Source organism: Mytilus galloprovincialis, chromosome 10, assembly GCF_965363235.1.
Source record: "Mytilus galloprovincialis chromosome 10, xbMytGall1.hap1.1, whole genome shotgun sequence".
NCBI lineage: Eukaryota > Metazoa > Mollusca > Bivalvia > Mytilida > Mytilidae > Mytilus > Mytilus galloprovincialis.
In genome coordinates this window covers 67,095,607-67,113,556 of record NC_134847.1, presented here as the reverse complement: position 1 = coordinate 67,113,556, position 17,950 = coordinate 67,095,607, and the positions used below count along the sequence as shown (strand labels likewise).

Sequence of the window (17,950 nt, the reverse complement as noted above, 5' to 3'; positions counted from 1 at the left end):
GTGTCTTTTTTTTAGTGGTTTTAATGTGTGGTTTGATTTAATTTGTTTAGTCAAGGTTTTACAGTTAGTTCTTCTGTTTTGTTGATAGACCTCTGTCCGAGTTCAGGGGGTCTAGAGCGTCTGCACACATAATAAACCCCGACGAATTCTTTACGTGTCTGTCCACAGTCAGGGGCCTGTGACTCAGTGATTGTCGTTTGTTGTTGTGTAGTTGTTTATTGTTTATTTACATAACTCAGGCCGTTTATTTTCTTGTTTGAGTTGTTTAACATTTGTCATGCTTAGCGGTATGGATTGTCTAATTGCTGAGAGCCATACGTTGACTCATAGTTGCTAACTTATGTGTCATTTTATCTCTTTTTGAAAACCAGGAACCAGTAATTCAAAGTTCCGTACCGACCGTTGTTGGGTTTGTTTTTTTGTTATCCCTAGCATTAATAATTCCTATTTAGTGTCCCAACTGTTGCTTGCGTCCGTTTTTAAATTTCAACCAATTGTTGAACGAATCTAAAATAAAAGACTTAACGAATTACACAATTGTTTTGCTACTGATATCAATTCTTACTTGATGTATCGGCGTCTGCTCTTTTGAACTGTCTACACTTGTTTTGAATATCTTCTAACTGATTCCTCTGACTGATAAGTGTCTCTCCTTGGCTTTTATTGTATTTTCCAGAATACTGATCTGCTCCCGCTGCTCAATTGCTGCTTTATTATGTACAGCATGTAACATTTCATGGTGATTCAATTTGTCTTCCAACTTAAGCTTACGAATGGTTTCTGTATGTTGTGGCAATCACGCTGATCAACTCATCGTAGTCAACGTTGAAGCCACTTCAAAAGACAATTGTTGTCATAAAAAGGGTAAATAACACATAGACCTGAAGCTTCATTTTCTCAATGCCGACTCACAAAGCACCTGATTATGAATAGTAAAATTGTATTGTAAACGTTATCTGTAGTTACAGTTTTCGCTCTTGAGTATTACTTTAATCCACTTTATGAATGTCTGTAACCAATATGTACCAAGTTTTTATATTTGACCTGTTTGATTTCCATTTTGATGAAGGGGCGTTTGCACCGAATTTACACTAACTCTTTATAAAGATTCGTAACACTCTAAAATTTTTAACACAGTTACCAAAATATCATAGGAAATAATAAAACATAGCTAGAAATTGGTACAAAGCATTGTGTTCTGACGCAACCCAGATATGAAAAGATATGAAAATTTTTTTAAATAATATTTTACTACATATAATACAAAGTATTGCGATTAGTATAAATATCATTCAAATTATGAGATTTCGGTTAAATGAAAACGTGTGAATCTGTTTTATGCTGCATTTATTTCTCTATACAAAATATTCGGCAATTAATACCTAACCATGCTGTCAGTCATTTAATATAAGGGCATATAAAGGACTGAAGCAAATTCAAGCAACTTTACCGATCATGCGGACACATTATAGATGTGTTACAAGAGAGTATATTCCCTTATAACTCATATACAAGCAATGCAATTATGGAAATGACAGAAGGTTTACATTATATATATGACTGTCCATTATGAAAGTCATTCAAAAAATGTTTACAAGTTAATTGATAATTAATAATTAGTTTTTCTAAAGACTTCTACAGTATGTGTTAATAAAACTATCATTTTAATTTTTTTTGATACAAGTATGAAATATATAATTTGGAAATTTATAATGGATATGGGGATTATTTCAAAGAAACAACAAGCTGACCAAAGAGCAGACATCAGCCAAAGGCCACCAATGAGTCTGCATCGCGGGGAGGGTACTAAGATGGCTCTTTACTAAAACTGTGTACTAGGTCAGTTAAAAAAATATTTCGGATTCACCAGACCTTCTCGTTCAAGACCAACAGAATATTCTTTAACTTTCAAAGACCGATAGGGTTTAGAATTGAAAATACTAAGCATTTGTATGTTGTATGTTTATCTGTGAAAATCTTTTTTTATGTCATTTTGGTTGTTGTTTCAGTGACATAAAATACCCCTTTCTTTGCCCATATTTAATATTAAGAATAAGTATTCAATACAATATAGTGGGGAACATGTTGAAATCATTATAACTGATAGTTGAAGACTGTCTAAATATAAATATGATTGTCGTGTCCATGCCTATGTTTGACATAGAAATAAATTATGTCTCGCCTCCACATTACGAGAAAGGTAAATCAAGTTCTAAATTATCAACAAGATAAGATTTCACAGGGTTACACTTTACAGCCATGAAGATTTTGACCCTGATTTTAGGAATCATTATCAATACTTTAGGTAAATAAATATATACGGCTAAACTTCCTGTACTTCATAATCCTTAGTTGGTTTATTTACATACAAATACCATACTTTTAAATAAACGGGACATTCATAATATGATCGTCAATACTAACGAAGTCCGTTGTCCTCGCTGAATTTTCATTATGCGAATGCATGCATTCAAATTGTGTCCGTAAATTGCGCAATTATTCTTCTCTCCGACTCTCCAATTTTGTAAGCTACATAGAGTTGTTCATCCATGTGCTACTTTTCCTTTTGACTTTTGAATTTCGTTATATTCAGCGCAATATATCTGTATAAACAAGGAGTTGTGTCAGACCTTTTATACGACGAAAATTAATACAAATGCGTAACTCATATTTGTTCACAAAATATGGATTTGATTTTTGCAGGCATAATGTTTTCAAACAATACATTTTAAAATAGGAATAATTTGAAAAAAATCAATATCTTAAATGCTTTAATCACTTCTTTTCTTATAATTTTCCGTTTAATGACATTAATGTCAAAGATTGACATCGGAATTATTTCGAGTAAATATTAGAAACTGCTGCGATAATATATTTTTTTTTAGATATGTGTCCCTTATGAAAATTATATGGAACATCAATTTTGTTAACTATATATGTAATTCGTCTTAAAATCAGCCATTCAATGTTAGATTTGTAAATTTGCTTTCGCAAATTTGTTGTTCTTCCCTCGCCAGGATTCGAACTCATGCTACTGAGATATCATGGCACCAAATCGCCTTTCACTATGCCCGACGCGCTAGACCACTCAGCCACATAGACTCTAGAATAAAGCTTTCGGTGGCTGGGTGTTACCTTTCTTCGTCAGATCGTTGTAATCCAGCTTCGTAGCACAGTACATGATATATAAGGCATGAAGATGGAATGTATGCAAAATAAGTGTCAAATGATAATTATTTTACGGGAAATGGTCTTTGGAAATGCATTGTATAAGAAAATTCCAGTATATCGATGGGTTCGATTCGCTAGCTGTTCTGTTGCAATATTGTTTTCATATATATTTAAGTATCTAATGTATTTCATCGAACGGGTTAAAAAACAAAACATAGTGATACAAAACTGGTTCTAGTTTTAGGAATACATGGTGCTAGTATATGCAATGATCACAATACCTTAGCATGTCAACGTTTAGCTGCCATTAAATCAGACTTGTGCCAAGATAACTGTACTGCTCGTTTGTGCCCTAGTACATGTGACCAGTGTCGTATGTATTGCATTAATCAAATGAGAATATAAATGGGGAATGTGTCAGAGATACACGAACCAGACCATAAAGCAGAAAACAGCCGAAGCCCACCAATGGTTCTTCAACACAACGAGAGAAAAAAAACTGGAGGCGGGCTACAGCTGGCCAATAAATCACAATATTTACTAGTTCAGTAAAATTGGACACCAATCTTAACTTTATAACATATCAATGAGCTAAAGTTTAAAAAGCTAGACATACAAGACTAACAAAGGCCAGAGGATGCTGACTTGGAACAGGCGAAAAAGTGCGGTAGGGTTACAAATGTGTTTTGAGATCTCAATCCTCCTCTATACCTCCAGTCAATTGAGAATTAAAAAAACACACAGCAATATGCACAGTAAAACTCTGTTTAAAAGAATAAATAACAAAAGAAACTGATAAAAATGATAATGCAACATAAATTAACAAGTGACTAATATCAGTTACTGACATGCGAGTGTTTATGTTAGTGTTACCATTATTTTAAGTCAGTTCACCAGTGTACATACTGAAGTCGTCATTATGGAGAGTCAATATATCATCCAAATATCTAAGTGTTAATAAATGTTTGTATCAGATGTTGTTTCGATGGGTCTTTGCTAATTCATTTATAAATTATAACTCATAAATATGTGCAGCACTTCTTCCTGTTGCCATGTCTACCCAGTCAGGAATATGACAGTTGTTGTCCATTCGTTTTTGATGTGTTTTGTCATTTGATTATCCAAATTACCAATTGCTCAACATGGAAGTGGGGTAGCAGGAGACTTTATTAAATAAAGCAAAAAAATATTTGTGTATCTGTTATTTGTACAATACAAGATTGATTTCAGGATAAAAAAACACTAACTCTTTTAGGATTTATACTGTTAGCTTGATAATCTTGGTTGAAGTTGAAGATATGTAGATCTTGATATTCTAAAAATTTTTCTCTATCTACATTATGGGTTTTAAAACATAAAAAAGCTTACCTTACTTTTGTTATATTTTTGTATTTTTCCAAGTCAGAACAGAAAAACCTAAACTTTAATCAAGATACCCTAAATATATATATCTTTTTAAATTGGACCTTATATTTCTATGGATAATGGAAAAGTAAACGACTGACGACTAAATATTGCAGAAGAACGTGATTTGTTGCAATAGTTAACCTCTTGCAGTAAGGCACCTATACTAAAAATTAAGATCGACATCAAACCAAGTAAAACAAAATTGTGAACTGCAAGATAAATTCTAACAATAACTGAATCTTTATCTTCATTCTATAATGTTTATCCTGTCATGAATGCAATGTTAAAAAAAATCATATACTACCATAATACTTTGCAATGTTTCAAAACAAAATACCAACTAGCTACACTTTTAAGCCCCTTCTCGTTTAACGTAGCGGCACTACATTGTATAACTATTCCATATTCATTATCTTACATTTATCGAACCAAACAATGAAATACAGAATATATTTGAACCGAGTTTCCTTCTAGTAATGTATATGCTAGTTTTATTACAGTTTTTGAGTAATAGTATTTGTGGAAGATACAATCAAATAGGGTTGTAGTTCATTGCTATAGTTTTCTCCGTATTGCAGCACTGACATGTTACTCTTGTGATAGTGTTGATCACCCAGCTAACTGTACACACACTGTTAAATGCAGTAATTTGTCAATGGTATAATGTTAATTTATCTTTAAACTTTTTTTTAATTTATTTTCAAGACATAGATATATATACTGTTTTCATATTAAAAAAGACTAGTTAATCGTACATTCCAGTGAGAAAACAATTCGACAACAAAATAAAACCGCGGATCAGGCAAGACATTTTTACATAAAAATACGATTGGCCAATACAATTATCCACCTTATACCAAGAGATGAGGATGTAAGCATCAACAGTTCATCGTAATCCTTCAACAATGAGCAAAGCCTATAGTGTATAGTAACATAAAGGATTATTTAGCACGTTTATATTAAACAGTAATACATGTATATATAATTCATAACCAAAAATATTCCCTCTCTATCTCTTCCCAGACACAAAAAATTCAGTTCTTTTCATTTCTAAATGTATTTTTCAGATGTGTATAGCAACGCAAACAGTCACACCATTATATGAAAAGGTGTATCAGTTGGGTTGTGTAGATAATGAGGCAGGTACCATCTACTTTAATTGTTACGGCATTATCAAAACTTTCAAATGAAGTTTACCCTGTTCGTCATGATCAGGAACTCTCCAACACAAAACAATGATAACCAAAGATGTATAACTACTTGAACACGCGAGATCAATTGTGTTTATTTCTTATTTGATATATCTATCTATTCATTTATTTGTTTATTCATTAAAAAGGAAAATTTAAATCAAATAGTCAATATACATTGTTCGAAATTCCAGATTTGCAGTTCATTGTTTGGTTTGATATCTGATCATCCTTCCATGCCAAACGTAAGGCGAACCGTTGATTTGTTGGGTGGATGCTGTAGTTTTGATTTGTGCAATAAATACAAAGAGCCAGACAATGTTTCAATGCCTACAGTTCTAACTGGTTTGTATATTTTCTGTCACGTTAATGAATAAGGTGAATTATCTATTATATTCTTAGACATATTTGAACTCAATGTTTTCAAAGATACATTTACAATTACGACCACTGTTGAAATGGTAAAAAAAACTGTCTATTTTAAATGTATAGATCTGATCAATATTAAAAGGACAAAAGCAGCTGTAAAAGATTCTGTGTCTGTGTTACCATTTTGAATAGAAAAGAGACTAGATTTCTTTGTATTAATACAGAAAACATTATAATTGTGTGATATATGTTAATCAAACATATATTGTGAATAAATGTGAAATTGGAAATTAAATCTAATTTTCTTATTTGTATATACATTTGCGACTCTCTTTTTCATATGCATGTAGTACGGTTACGCAGGTATTTAAAATTTACTCCAGATTGTCAGCAAAAAATAAATGCTTTTACCTTTAACTAAAACACTCCATGCTTTAGAATGATTCTTTTAAGTGTTTTTTAAATCATATGTATTATTCACACCAATCTTGGCAATACCATGAATAATATAATTGGTACCACATGTGAATCAGAATCTACAACCCGAACGGAGCATCCGAAATCACTCTCAGTTATTTTGGTTTTCTATGTGTTGCATGTTCTAATATTATTCTACGTAGTACTGTCTGAACTTGTTTGTCATTGTCGTTTCTTTCTTTCTTTCCTTTTGCCTTGTATGTTTGAATTATCCATCAGTGTCTACCCCTCTTTTTAAACGGATAAGTATGAATTTCTCCTATAGGCTAGTTCCGTTGGAATACAAAGTGAAAGGCATATATAATATTTTTCAGCATTCATTGATAAGGTAAATCAAGCTCTTTTAACAAGGCAACAAATGAACAACAATTAAAACCATAAAATCAAAGCCACAACATAGTATTGAAGCATTAGTTTCAACAATAAGTTAAAGTTTGATCGAAGGTCAACTATATATGTGATTAAGAATAATACAGACAAGCTTGTCCTTTTTACGTCAACTATTTCTTTCTCTTTATCAGTTCAACCAACGTCCAAAGATAAAGGTGTCAGCCAAGGATGTCACGAAATAGACACAGAAGCATGTAGATTTTTGTCACAGAACAAGGGATGTGATAAACAATGTGTTTCTTCGCTTTGTCCACAAACCTGCGGACAATGCTGTAAGTATGTAATGATAAAAAATTTAAGAAAAATGCAATAATGAGTTCAGAAAAGCATGTAGAACATTCTTTTGACTAATGCAATTCTTTTTGCACAATATAACGCATATGAATATATTAAATTGTTCGTGAATAAATAGAAAAACAGCAAACCTAACTTCGGTATATATCTTGATGAGGTATATAAAGCTGTGACAACATGAAATGTAAACAATCAAATCGCGCAAAATGCAATTAAAGTGAGACAAGGTAGGTTATAAATATAATCAACTCTGCAACATAAACATTTTGATAAAACTGTAGGATTGGCATTGTGAACTAGTAGTTAATATGTCTTTTGATTGAGTTAAACCATTTAAATTGATATTTTATAGTGTGACTTTCTATGTTTGAATGTTAAACTATTGTTTCAAATAGGAGTGGGAAAAAACGTTTAAACCCTCTGAAATTGTTTGCACCTGTCCTAAGTCATGAATCTGATGTTCAGTAGTTTTCGTTTCTTGATGTGGTTCATAAGTGTTTTCTCATTTTTCGTTTTTTATATGGATTAGACCGTTGTCCCATTAGAATGGTTTTATACTGGTCATTTTGGGGCCCTTTATAGCTTGCTGTTCGTTGTGAGCCAAGGCTCCGTGTTGCAAACCGTACTTTGACCTAAAATGATTTACTTTTATAAATTGTGACTTGGATTGAGAGTTGTCTCATTGGCACTCATACCACATTTTCTTATATCTAGTAATAATATGCGGCTATTTTTATTTCCTTTGCATTATTTTGTAGCTTTCACATGTTATGATTGTTCCCTTGTGAACCAACCACATAACTGTTCCAGTAAGGTTCAGTGTAATAAACATACGGTAATTTATTTATTATCAGAAATAAAACTACAACAAAAATTTCAACAAAAAAGCAAAATACCTTAATATTTGCTACTTAAGCTTTCTTTGAATAAGTATATCTAAATGCCAAAAAAATATATCTCTAATTTTATAACGACTGTATACTGCTTTTATTATGAATAAGATAAATTAAGATGAAAGTGGAAAAAAATATTGAAAAAAAACCCAATGGCATTTAATATGAAAAACAAAAGATTCCTTTTGTCAGCCAGTTTATATCGAAATATTAGAAAACATCAGAATGTATTTATAGTATTTCGTCAATTTTAGAGATAATCTTAAAATTGCCGCTGCAGATCTTTAAAGCTAAATAACAGTTAGCCGAAATGAATGCAACAACCAATAGCAAAACACACCAGTTATAATTGCTACAGAACTAATAAAAAGGAGTTAGTTTATATATGACAGTAACATTAATCGAAATTAAAATATGTTATTTCTAAACTTCCAGGAGGTTTGTGTAGCAGCAGAAACTCATGTGTCTGGTTTTCAGAGTGGATATAAATTAGGATGTATTGAAAAGCAGGTGCATATGAACGTATACCAATGTTTTAGTTATTACTGTCTAAATTTAAGAGGCAGATTTATAACAGATGCTTCTCAGAAAAAAGCTGCATTAATCCTTTTATGGTTTCGCTTTGTAGATGACGTCCTCTTCGTAATTAACATAGGTTTCAGTGACTATGTTGAACGCATATATTTAGTCGAACTGGAAATAATTGATACCATAGATATATTGTCAAACCTGCCCTATAGTTGCACTTAATACTAGAAATTGACAATGGGTGTTGGTTGACAACAAGTATTTACGATAAATGGATTGATTTAAACTTCTTAAACTTTAGGTTTCCATCTCTTTGTGTCACCATTCAATCAATGCCTTACTTTGGAGTGTATATATTGAAACGGTATTCCAAGCTTAATAGGAAGCTATAGAAATTAGAATTTTGAGTGGTAGAGTTGAAGTCATCCCTCCTTTAATATCTAATTTCAATTTCATGTATTTATTCATGAGTATAAAAATGTTTTCATTTAATCTTATGATAAGTTTTTTTTTAAATATGCTTGAACTTTCTTATTTTGAAAACATTAATTGTGTTACATTTTCCTCATAGACGTGTAGCAATCTGTTATCCAGAGATATAGATGGGACATGTTGTAACACTAGTTTCTGTAATGCATTTTATCTTCCAAAGCAGACCATTGCACAAGTAAAAAATCTCGGACTTCCTTCAGGTAATAACTATTATCGTTATTTTACGATTTTTTCTTTTGATCTAACTGACTGATAATTTCCTTAATCATGACAGCAGAGTGAAATGCAAAGTTATCGCTAGAGACTCAGAGCGCATGTCATCATTTAATTGTTTACCACTGTTTCGTGATATCAAGAAGAAAAGACATTAATTTAGATTTTGCCATGCGGTCGATGACAACTAACAAGGGTTTATACCCTTTATTTACTCATTAAATTGAGACAAGATATGGGTAATACATACTAGAAAAAACGGTCAGCAAGACTTGTTGCATGCTGACAAAAGATGTGACTAGAGCTATGAATGAAAGACAACAATATTTAATACTATAGGATATCCTACTATATTTTAAACAGATTGTCAACCTAACATATTAAAGGCTGGTGACTGTCCTATTGGTTTTGCAAAAAGTGCAGACACTTGCTATTTTGTTGGTCGATGGAAGAAAACAAGAACAGCTGCAAAGGTAAGTTGTGAATATTCATAATGCGTTTCATTACCATCTGATGAGAGCATTTGAAATACAAGACGAAGCGTTAAATAGCTTATGAAGATTATCTTCCTGCGATACTTTTGTTTGATATTATATTTTTGATTAACACGGGTTGGTATCTACGATGAGTTTATTTACAACCACTGGGTCGATACCCACTGCTGGTGGAGTTTGTATTCCTCAGGGGTATTACCAGTACAGTAGTCAGCACTTCTGTGTTGACATGCATCAATATGTAATCATTGATGTGGTCATAATTATAAATTAACTATAAACAAAACTTTGCATTTTCGAAATTCTTAAACTATTCTACCCCAAGAAGAGATAATCTTAGATATATTTGACAAACCATTTACTAAAAACTCAATCCAGACCTCTGCGATGAGTGTATTTATCGATATCAACGAATCATTGTTTTGTAGCGCTCTCAACTAAAGTAAATCACAATTGATTATTCAAATTATAGTTTAATGAGGTATCTTGTTGTTCATCTGGTAATAAATTTGATGAATCTTATTTGGAGATATAGAATAATTTCACCCAATTACAGGTTTATCTAGGTTAGACATACTTGAGTTTTTTGCTTGTATGCGTTCCAAATGTACTTTTCGTTGTAAGAAAATCAATTAATAGCCGGTTCTTTGTAAGTTTATAAAACCGACTTCTTCACATTTGTGTTGGCAACAGGCTTACAATCCACTTGATGCACGAACTAATAAAGATCATTACTTTAAATGCTTCAAAATTCAACTATACTTCCGTAATGCTTGTCCATTTTCTCACAACGAGGTATTAGACTGGTAAGCAGGCAGCTTACATAAGAAAATGCCTTTACGATGTTAGGAATATGACAGTTGGTATCCATCGTTTAATGTGGTATAGCTTTTGATTTTGCCATTTGATAAGGGACTTTTCGTTTCGAATTTTCCTCGGAGTTCAGTTTTGTGGTTTTACTATTTTTATATGATGGGAAACGACTTATGAATATATTTTCTTCACAAACTGCGCCCAATTCCTGATAATATCATACATGGGGGTGGGGGAACAAGGAAGTAACAATAACTGATGGCGATAGAAAGCTTCGTTTAGATTTGTGGAGACTCAATATTAATTGTTGTTATTAATAGAGATGGAGCACCTAATTTCATCCTCATTTTTGTTAGTTGATATTACTATATCATTTGTGTTTTTGTGTGGACTTGTTCATCTACTAATATTTTGTAGTGCCTCATTGGTATCTTTTTATTTTTGTCTCCACTATCACATTTCTCCTTTCATCCTGATTCACTTAGATGAATAGGAAAATAGAACAGGCCAACGGGTTGGATAAAATAGAGTCTTCTTTTCAAGCAAACGTTTCGTTTATGCTGACCTCTTTCTTCTCAATTAACTCATCATAGATACCAGGATTAAAATTTTATGTTTACGCCATTCGCGCGTTTCGTCTACAAAAAACTCATCAGTGACGCTTGAATCAAAAAAATGTTTAAAGGGCCAAATAAAGAACGAATTTCAAGAGCATTGAGAACCAAAAATTCCTAAAAGTTTTGCCAAATTGGTTTAACCATAAAACAACATCTTTCCTGCGTTAATTTAGAACTAAACATCATGTATGCTTTTCCTTTCTTTTATAACTTTGTATATGTTGCGTTGATATAATTTGATTACGTTTTGGATCGTGCATATACCTGTTGTTTTCCTTTCCATAGTTGATAATATTATTAATTCGTATATTTTAACAAATTTGATTCGTTTAGGGATAGTCACATGTTAAACTTTATTTTCGAAGGGTAGAGAGAAATCGGCGGATAGCAAAAAGCATATTGCACAGCAAAAAGCATATTGCACGGTTATTTTTAGAATATCTAAAAAACGATATACTTTGTGACGTCATGTAATGAATTTCAGGATATCGTTAAACGTTTTCAACAAATGATATCTGTGGTCGATTATTTGACGAAAAAAATCTTCAAATACGTAAGATGCCAAAACAAACAAAAAAAAAGTAAATGAAATAACAACTAATATGTTGTTATTGTCAAGGAGACAATATGATATCTATAAAATTCACGATTTTGATACAAATATATTCTGAAATTAATAATATAACAAATATAGCCTTTGTATGAGGTCAATGTAGGATATATCGACCCAAAGAAGTATATCGACCTCGGACTTCGTCCTCAGTCAATTACTTCTTTCAGGTTAATATATCCGTGTATCGACCTCATACAAAGGCTATATTTGTATATTATCATATAGTGTAACCCTTAGTACCAGTATTTTTGTACAGAATAACCAGAATTAATTTTTCATATCGACCTAGTTTATTCTTATTAAGTGTTTATTTCCTGTCTAAATGATTTGAATGTCTAGTATATGTTTTATTTTTTTTTTATTTTATTAGCATGAATGTGAAAGTATGTGCAGTAGATTAGCAATCATAAGTAGCGAGAAAGAAAATCATGATGTGTCCTCCTTTCTCGCTAATGTACAACACACATTTGGATATAAGGAAGGTATAGTATATGTATGTTATGATAATGGTATGACCGGTTCTCAACATGCTTCATTCAAAATTTGTTGTCGAGTTGTGTGTGTTTGTGCTGTATTTCTGTCACGTAGTGTTGCTATGTTAGCGATATTTGTTGATATTGCCATATACGCTGGAGGTTTAGCTATCCATAAAACCAGGTTAAACCCACTATTTTATTTCAAATGTCCTGTACCAGGTCAGAAGTATGGCAGTTGTTATCAAAAAGTTCGCTTCTATGTATTTTGGCGGGTTGTTTTTGCATTTCATTCAGTGATCCTGTTGATCCTTTGGTTTTCCTCTTATAGTTGATGTTTTCCCTCGGTTTTAGTTGTAACCAAGATTTATATTCTTTCAATCGGTTTATGATTTTTGAACAACGGTATACTAATGTTGCCTTTATCTATTACAAGCTTGACATTCTCTGATAACACTTTTATGATCTATCATTTGATATCATTTAATTGCATACAAGTTTGTCAAATCAAAACATGCGTGTTAAATTCATGTGGAAACTACTTTTGTTCTCAAGCGAAAATATTTACAAACTATTCATTCTTATTTTGCAATATATGAAATAGTGTCGCAATATTGATTGATTGATTGATTAATGGATGGTCGCTTAACGTTCAGTGGCAAATAGTTCATGCATATTCAGGACGATGGTGTTGCAGTAGAAATGCATGTTACTTTGTATTAAAAAAAATAAGGACATGTGGTATGATTGCCAATGAGACAACTTTATATCCACAAGAGTCTAAATGACGAGATACAAGCAATGATAGGTCACAATACGACCTTTGATAGTGAGAGAAAAAAAACTTAGTCAGCTATAAATGACCCTATGTGACACTTGTGAAACAGTTCGAACGAAAACGCTAACGGCTTAATTTGTTTTAAGGAACACAATTTTAGAAACAATGGAACATACATGATGCAGCGAAAACCAAAAAAAATAGGTGCGTCTGGCGTACTAAATTATAATCCTGGTATATTTGATAACTATTTACAGCACTGGGTCGATGCCACTGCTGGTGGACGTTTCGTCCCCGAGGGTATCACCAGCACAGTAGTCAACACCGAAATGAATATCAATAATGTGGTCATTTTTATAAATTTCCTGTTAACAAAATAAACAAAAACTAAGGAATTTCTTATCCCAGGCATAGATTACCTAAGCCGTTTTTGGCACAACTTTTTGGAATTTCGGATCCTCAATGCTCTTCAACTTTGTACTTGTTTGGCTTTATAAATATTTTGATATGAGCGTCACAGATGAGTCTTATGTAGAAGAAACGCGCGTCTGGCGTACTAAATTATAATCCTGGTACCTTTGATAACTAATTACAAATGTTTCTACTCAATAGAAAGTTGCGTATTAAACACACACAAAACAAAACAACTCAAATGGTACAGAGACATATTAAGTAATTTACCGACATTGTTTAATCAACTCCAAATGATTGAACATACAAAACTTAATACGACTTCTTTATAAAGTACAAATAAGTTCTTTGTCACCAATTTGTTTTAGTCGGGATAACAAAAGCTATATTGAATGTAGTAATTTTCAAACTTCATAAAGGTTATTGCTGTGTTATAAACTTGGTCACTGACTCATATCCTTTATTTAAAAGCCTTAGTTTAATCCTTATAATTCGCAACCCACACCTATGTCCTTTTATTTCAATTCAAACGTTCTTCGAACCCCAGTTACCTTTTTATGTGTACTGTACTTGATCGACAACATGATCTACCGAAGTGTATTCCATAGATAAAAAAAATATAGCTTATCAATTACATTCAAGAATAACGATCCAATTTAGGTCCACGCAATGATGCTGGTGTCAGTTGTATATAAATATTTATTTAAATGATCAAAAGAGTAAACAGCGAGTAGAAACCTTAATAAACAATTGTTCTAATTAGGCCATCAATACTAATCACCATGTTTAACCCACTATTTTCTTCCGAATATACCAATATGCCAGTAGTGGTTAATTGTATTCATGGACTTCTCCTTTATGAGTTCGATGTTTAATTCATACTTCATGGGGACTAACTGTGCACCACTTATTGCGGACTTGTTTTTGTATTGTTATGAGTTACAATTTATGACAAAATTAAGCAAAGACCCATCGAAACAACATCTGATAAACAAATTTAATAATACTTTTAGATATTTGGATGATATTTTGGCTCTCAATAATGACGACTTCAGTATGTATATTAATGAAATTTATCCTGTTGAACTTACTTTAAATAAAGCTAATACTAACAATGACCACTGCCCTTTTCTCGATCTTGATATCTATATCACTAATGGAAAGCTGAATACTAAAATTTATGATAAAAGGGATGATTTTTCATTTCCTATCGTTAATTATCCGTTTTTAGATGGTGACGTTCCCTTGTCACCATCTTACGGTGTTTATATATCTCAACCTGTACGATTCGCTCGTGTATGTAACAATGTTTTAGATTTTAACGAGAGAAATTTATGTATTACTGAAAAATTATTACACCAGGGTTTTCGATATCACAAACTAGTCAAAACATTTACTAAATTTTATCATCGGTATAAAGACATTATTCGTAAATATAGCTCAACATGCAGACTTTTAATACGTTCAGGTATTTCACATCCAATTTTTTATGGTAATATTCTTTATAAAGCACAAAGGTGTCAGTATTCACCTCAGAAACTTACAAAACCTTTGAATAGACTTATTAAGAAGGGATATAATTACGATACTGTTGTCAAGTCATTAAAGATTGCATATTTTGGCGTTAATATTGAGTCATTGATAAGGTCTTTGCATCGGAACTAAACACATTTATTCTAAAAACAGTTGTTGGCATGACACGGGTTATGTTCTTCTCATATATGTTATGAAGGTATGATACTAAACCCCTAACGGGAAGGATTGTGCCTGATGTTCATATGATGAAATCATAATCTTTCAGTCAGTTTAGTTGAAGTCTGGAGCTGGCATGTCAGTTAACTGCTAGTAGTCTGTTGTTATTTATGTATTATTATCATTTTGTTTATTTTCTTTGGTTACATCTTCTGACATCAGACTCGGATTTCTCTTGAACTGAATTTTAATGTGCGTATTGTTATGCGTTTACTTTACTACATTGGTTAGAGGTATAGGGGGAGGGTTGAGATCTCACAAACATGTTTAACCCCGCCGCATTTTTGCGCCTGTCCCAAGTCAGGAGCCTCTGGCCTTTGTTAGTCTTGTATTATTTTAATTTTAGTTTCTTGTGTACAATTTGGAAATTAGTATGGCGTTCATTATCACTGGACTAGTATATATTTGTTTAGGGGCCAGCTGAAGGACGCCTCCGGGTGCGGGAATTTCTCGCTACATTGAAGACCTGTTGGTGACCCTCTGCTGTTGTTTTTTATTTGGGCGGGTTGTTGTCTCTTTGACACATTCCCCATTTCCATTCTCAATTTTATTTAATGCAACTAAAAGAAGTAAAAACACTTATTCGTGGTCATCAGCAGCTAACAAAATATTCTCAAAGACATTTGCAACAAGTACGATATGTAGAATAACATTTTTGATCATTGTCTCATGTATAACTGTTTCAATTTCTTTATTTTCCTTCATGTGTATTATTGTAGAGCCATTCTATTGGATGGACGCATATCGTTTTCGGAGCAGGTTCAATAAACCATGGAGATGGAACAGCACAGGTCTAATTATCAATTCCCACGCTTACACTCATTGGAATCCTAATTCACATCCTAACATAGCGTCAGATGGTGAACATTGCGCTAACATAGGACAACGCAATGTTTATGGTCATCTTCATGGTAATGGTAATTACTACTGGGATCATCGCAGCTGCGCAGAGCACTACCCAGCTTTGTGCGAATATCCATTAGGCAGTCAACCATGAAATGATTGTTGATGTTATAGTTGTTTTAAAATAAAATACTGTGACCACTTATAAGTTCTTTTTATAATAAACAATTTATATAATTTCTGTTCAAATTGAATATTAATATCTGTGATAGTTGTCTATAATTGATCAATATAAAAAGAAAAAAAACATTAACACATCATATTCATATTTATGAATTCGTCTTTAATTCTAGATGAAAGTATTATTGTGTAATTAACAATGCCTGTTGTGTATGTGTATGATTGCATTTTTGTAAAAAAAAAAAAGGTCATTGTATGGCGGCTTTCAGCAATGAGAAAACCCCACATCTCATAGTAAAATATTACAGGCTCCGAGACAAAAAAAACATAAAAATATTTAAAGGAGAAAGATCACGGTTTCAGTCAACTTGATAACATTACAGTGCTTATCGAGGAACCTTTGTGGTATCACAATAGCAATGGCTAAAACTGTTTACCAAATATCAGTAAGATTTCTTCTCCAACTAACTGATCAACTGATAAAATATTTTAGCAGGTTGCTCAAGTGAAAGGTTGTTAATATGAAGTGAGTGAGTGCTGTGAAATTAAAATTAATACTTACCATCCAGTTCCAGTTAGATGATTTCTTTGTCATAAATTTCAAATCAAAATGATGACTTGTCATAATACGAGTCACTGAATTAGAAGGGTTAACTGTGACATGAAAACTTCTATCATAAATAGATCTCGTAGATATTTAATTCAAAACATTGTTTTGTAGGTCTATAATTTATAGCTCTGTTTACCAACAGCAAGTTTTGCATAATTGTAATTGGGACATTTCTCTAAAGCATTTTTTTTAATCTGCTACTATTCAAGGGAAATAATTGAAATTACCTTAAAATCAGCAAAACATTATTCTGTCTGACAAATATTAACCTCCGTCATTTTATAAGTAATTTGTTTGTAACATTACTTCCCTGATTATTAAACTACATGTAGTATCCTTTGTTCTTAAAAAAAACACTAAAATTTATTTTTAAAATGATTAAAATTTTGAAAAAAAAATGTTCTTTAAATCATACAAACTCCTTTGTAAATTAAGTAGGAATCACTTGCCTGAAGTCAGCTATTTCATATTGACATGAATTTTTATTGATATGGTAAAATTATAGACTAACTGTTTTGCAAAACTTTGAATTATTCAATTTAGTACTAATGAAATTCTACCATCCAGAATTAGATAACAAGTATGAGCATTATTTGAAAAAAAACTTTCGTAATTATTTTGTTCTTAAGGCTCTTAAAACTTTGTACTAATTAGTAATTTTGAATTTCAATTTTTTTTATTCAAGTCGTATTGATGAATCTTTTGTAAGCAAAATCATAAGCCTGGTATTATTCATTAAATTTTTAATATACAATGACTCAATCAAAATTATTTCCCCTAATAACGCCAGCAGATCAGTAATTCTTATAGAAAAATTCCAAATCACAATTACACATATACTTTATCTTATAAAACAAAGCTATAAAATATTGACCGACAAATCAATGTTTTGAACTAATTATCTAATAGATCTATATATGATAGAAGTTTTTTGTTATATTT

General features: G+C 31.9%; 1 protein-coding gene and 1 long non-coding RNA gene across 3 annotated transcripts; both read left to right on the top strand.

Moving 5' to 3' along the window:
• Positions 1-2,218: 2,218 nt before the first annotated feature.
• On the top strand, positions 2,219-5,717 carry LOC143048180 (uncharacterized). 2 transcript variants are annotated; one of them, XR_012969759.1, is made up of 4 exons: positions 2,219-2,305; positions 3,416-3,544; positions 5,157-5,236; positions 5,646-5,717. It is a non-coding gene; the product is annotated as an uncharacterized LOC143048180 (long non-coding RNA). The 2 variants fall into 2 exon arrangements; XR_012969760.1 differs by having other exon boundaries at positions 2,235-2,305; positions 3,410-3,544.
• Positions 5,718-5,965: 248 nt separating this feature from the next.
• LOC143048179 (uncharacterized) lies at positions 5,966-16,426 on the top strand. Its single transcript, XM_076221703.1, has 8 exons — positions 5,966-6,113; positions 7,136-7,276; positions 8,057-8,133; positions 8,627-8,701; positions 9,291-9,411; positions 9,788-9,897; positions 12,332-12,443; positions 16,095-16,426. The coding sequence occupies exons 1-8, from the start codon at positions 6,005-6,007 to the stop codon at positions 16,370-16,372; spliced, it is 1,023 nt and encodes a 340-aa protein (XP_076077818.1). The 5' UTR covers positions 5,966-6,004; the 3' UTR covers positions 16,373-16,426.
• Positions 16,427-17,950: the final 1,524 nt, after the last annotated feature.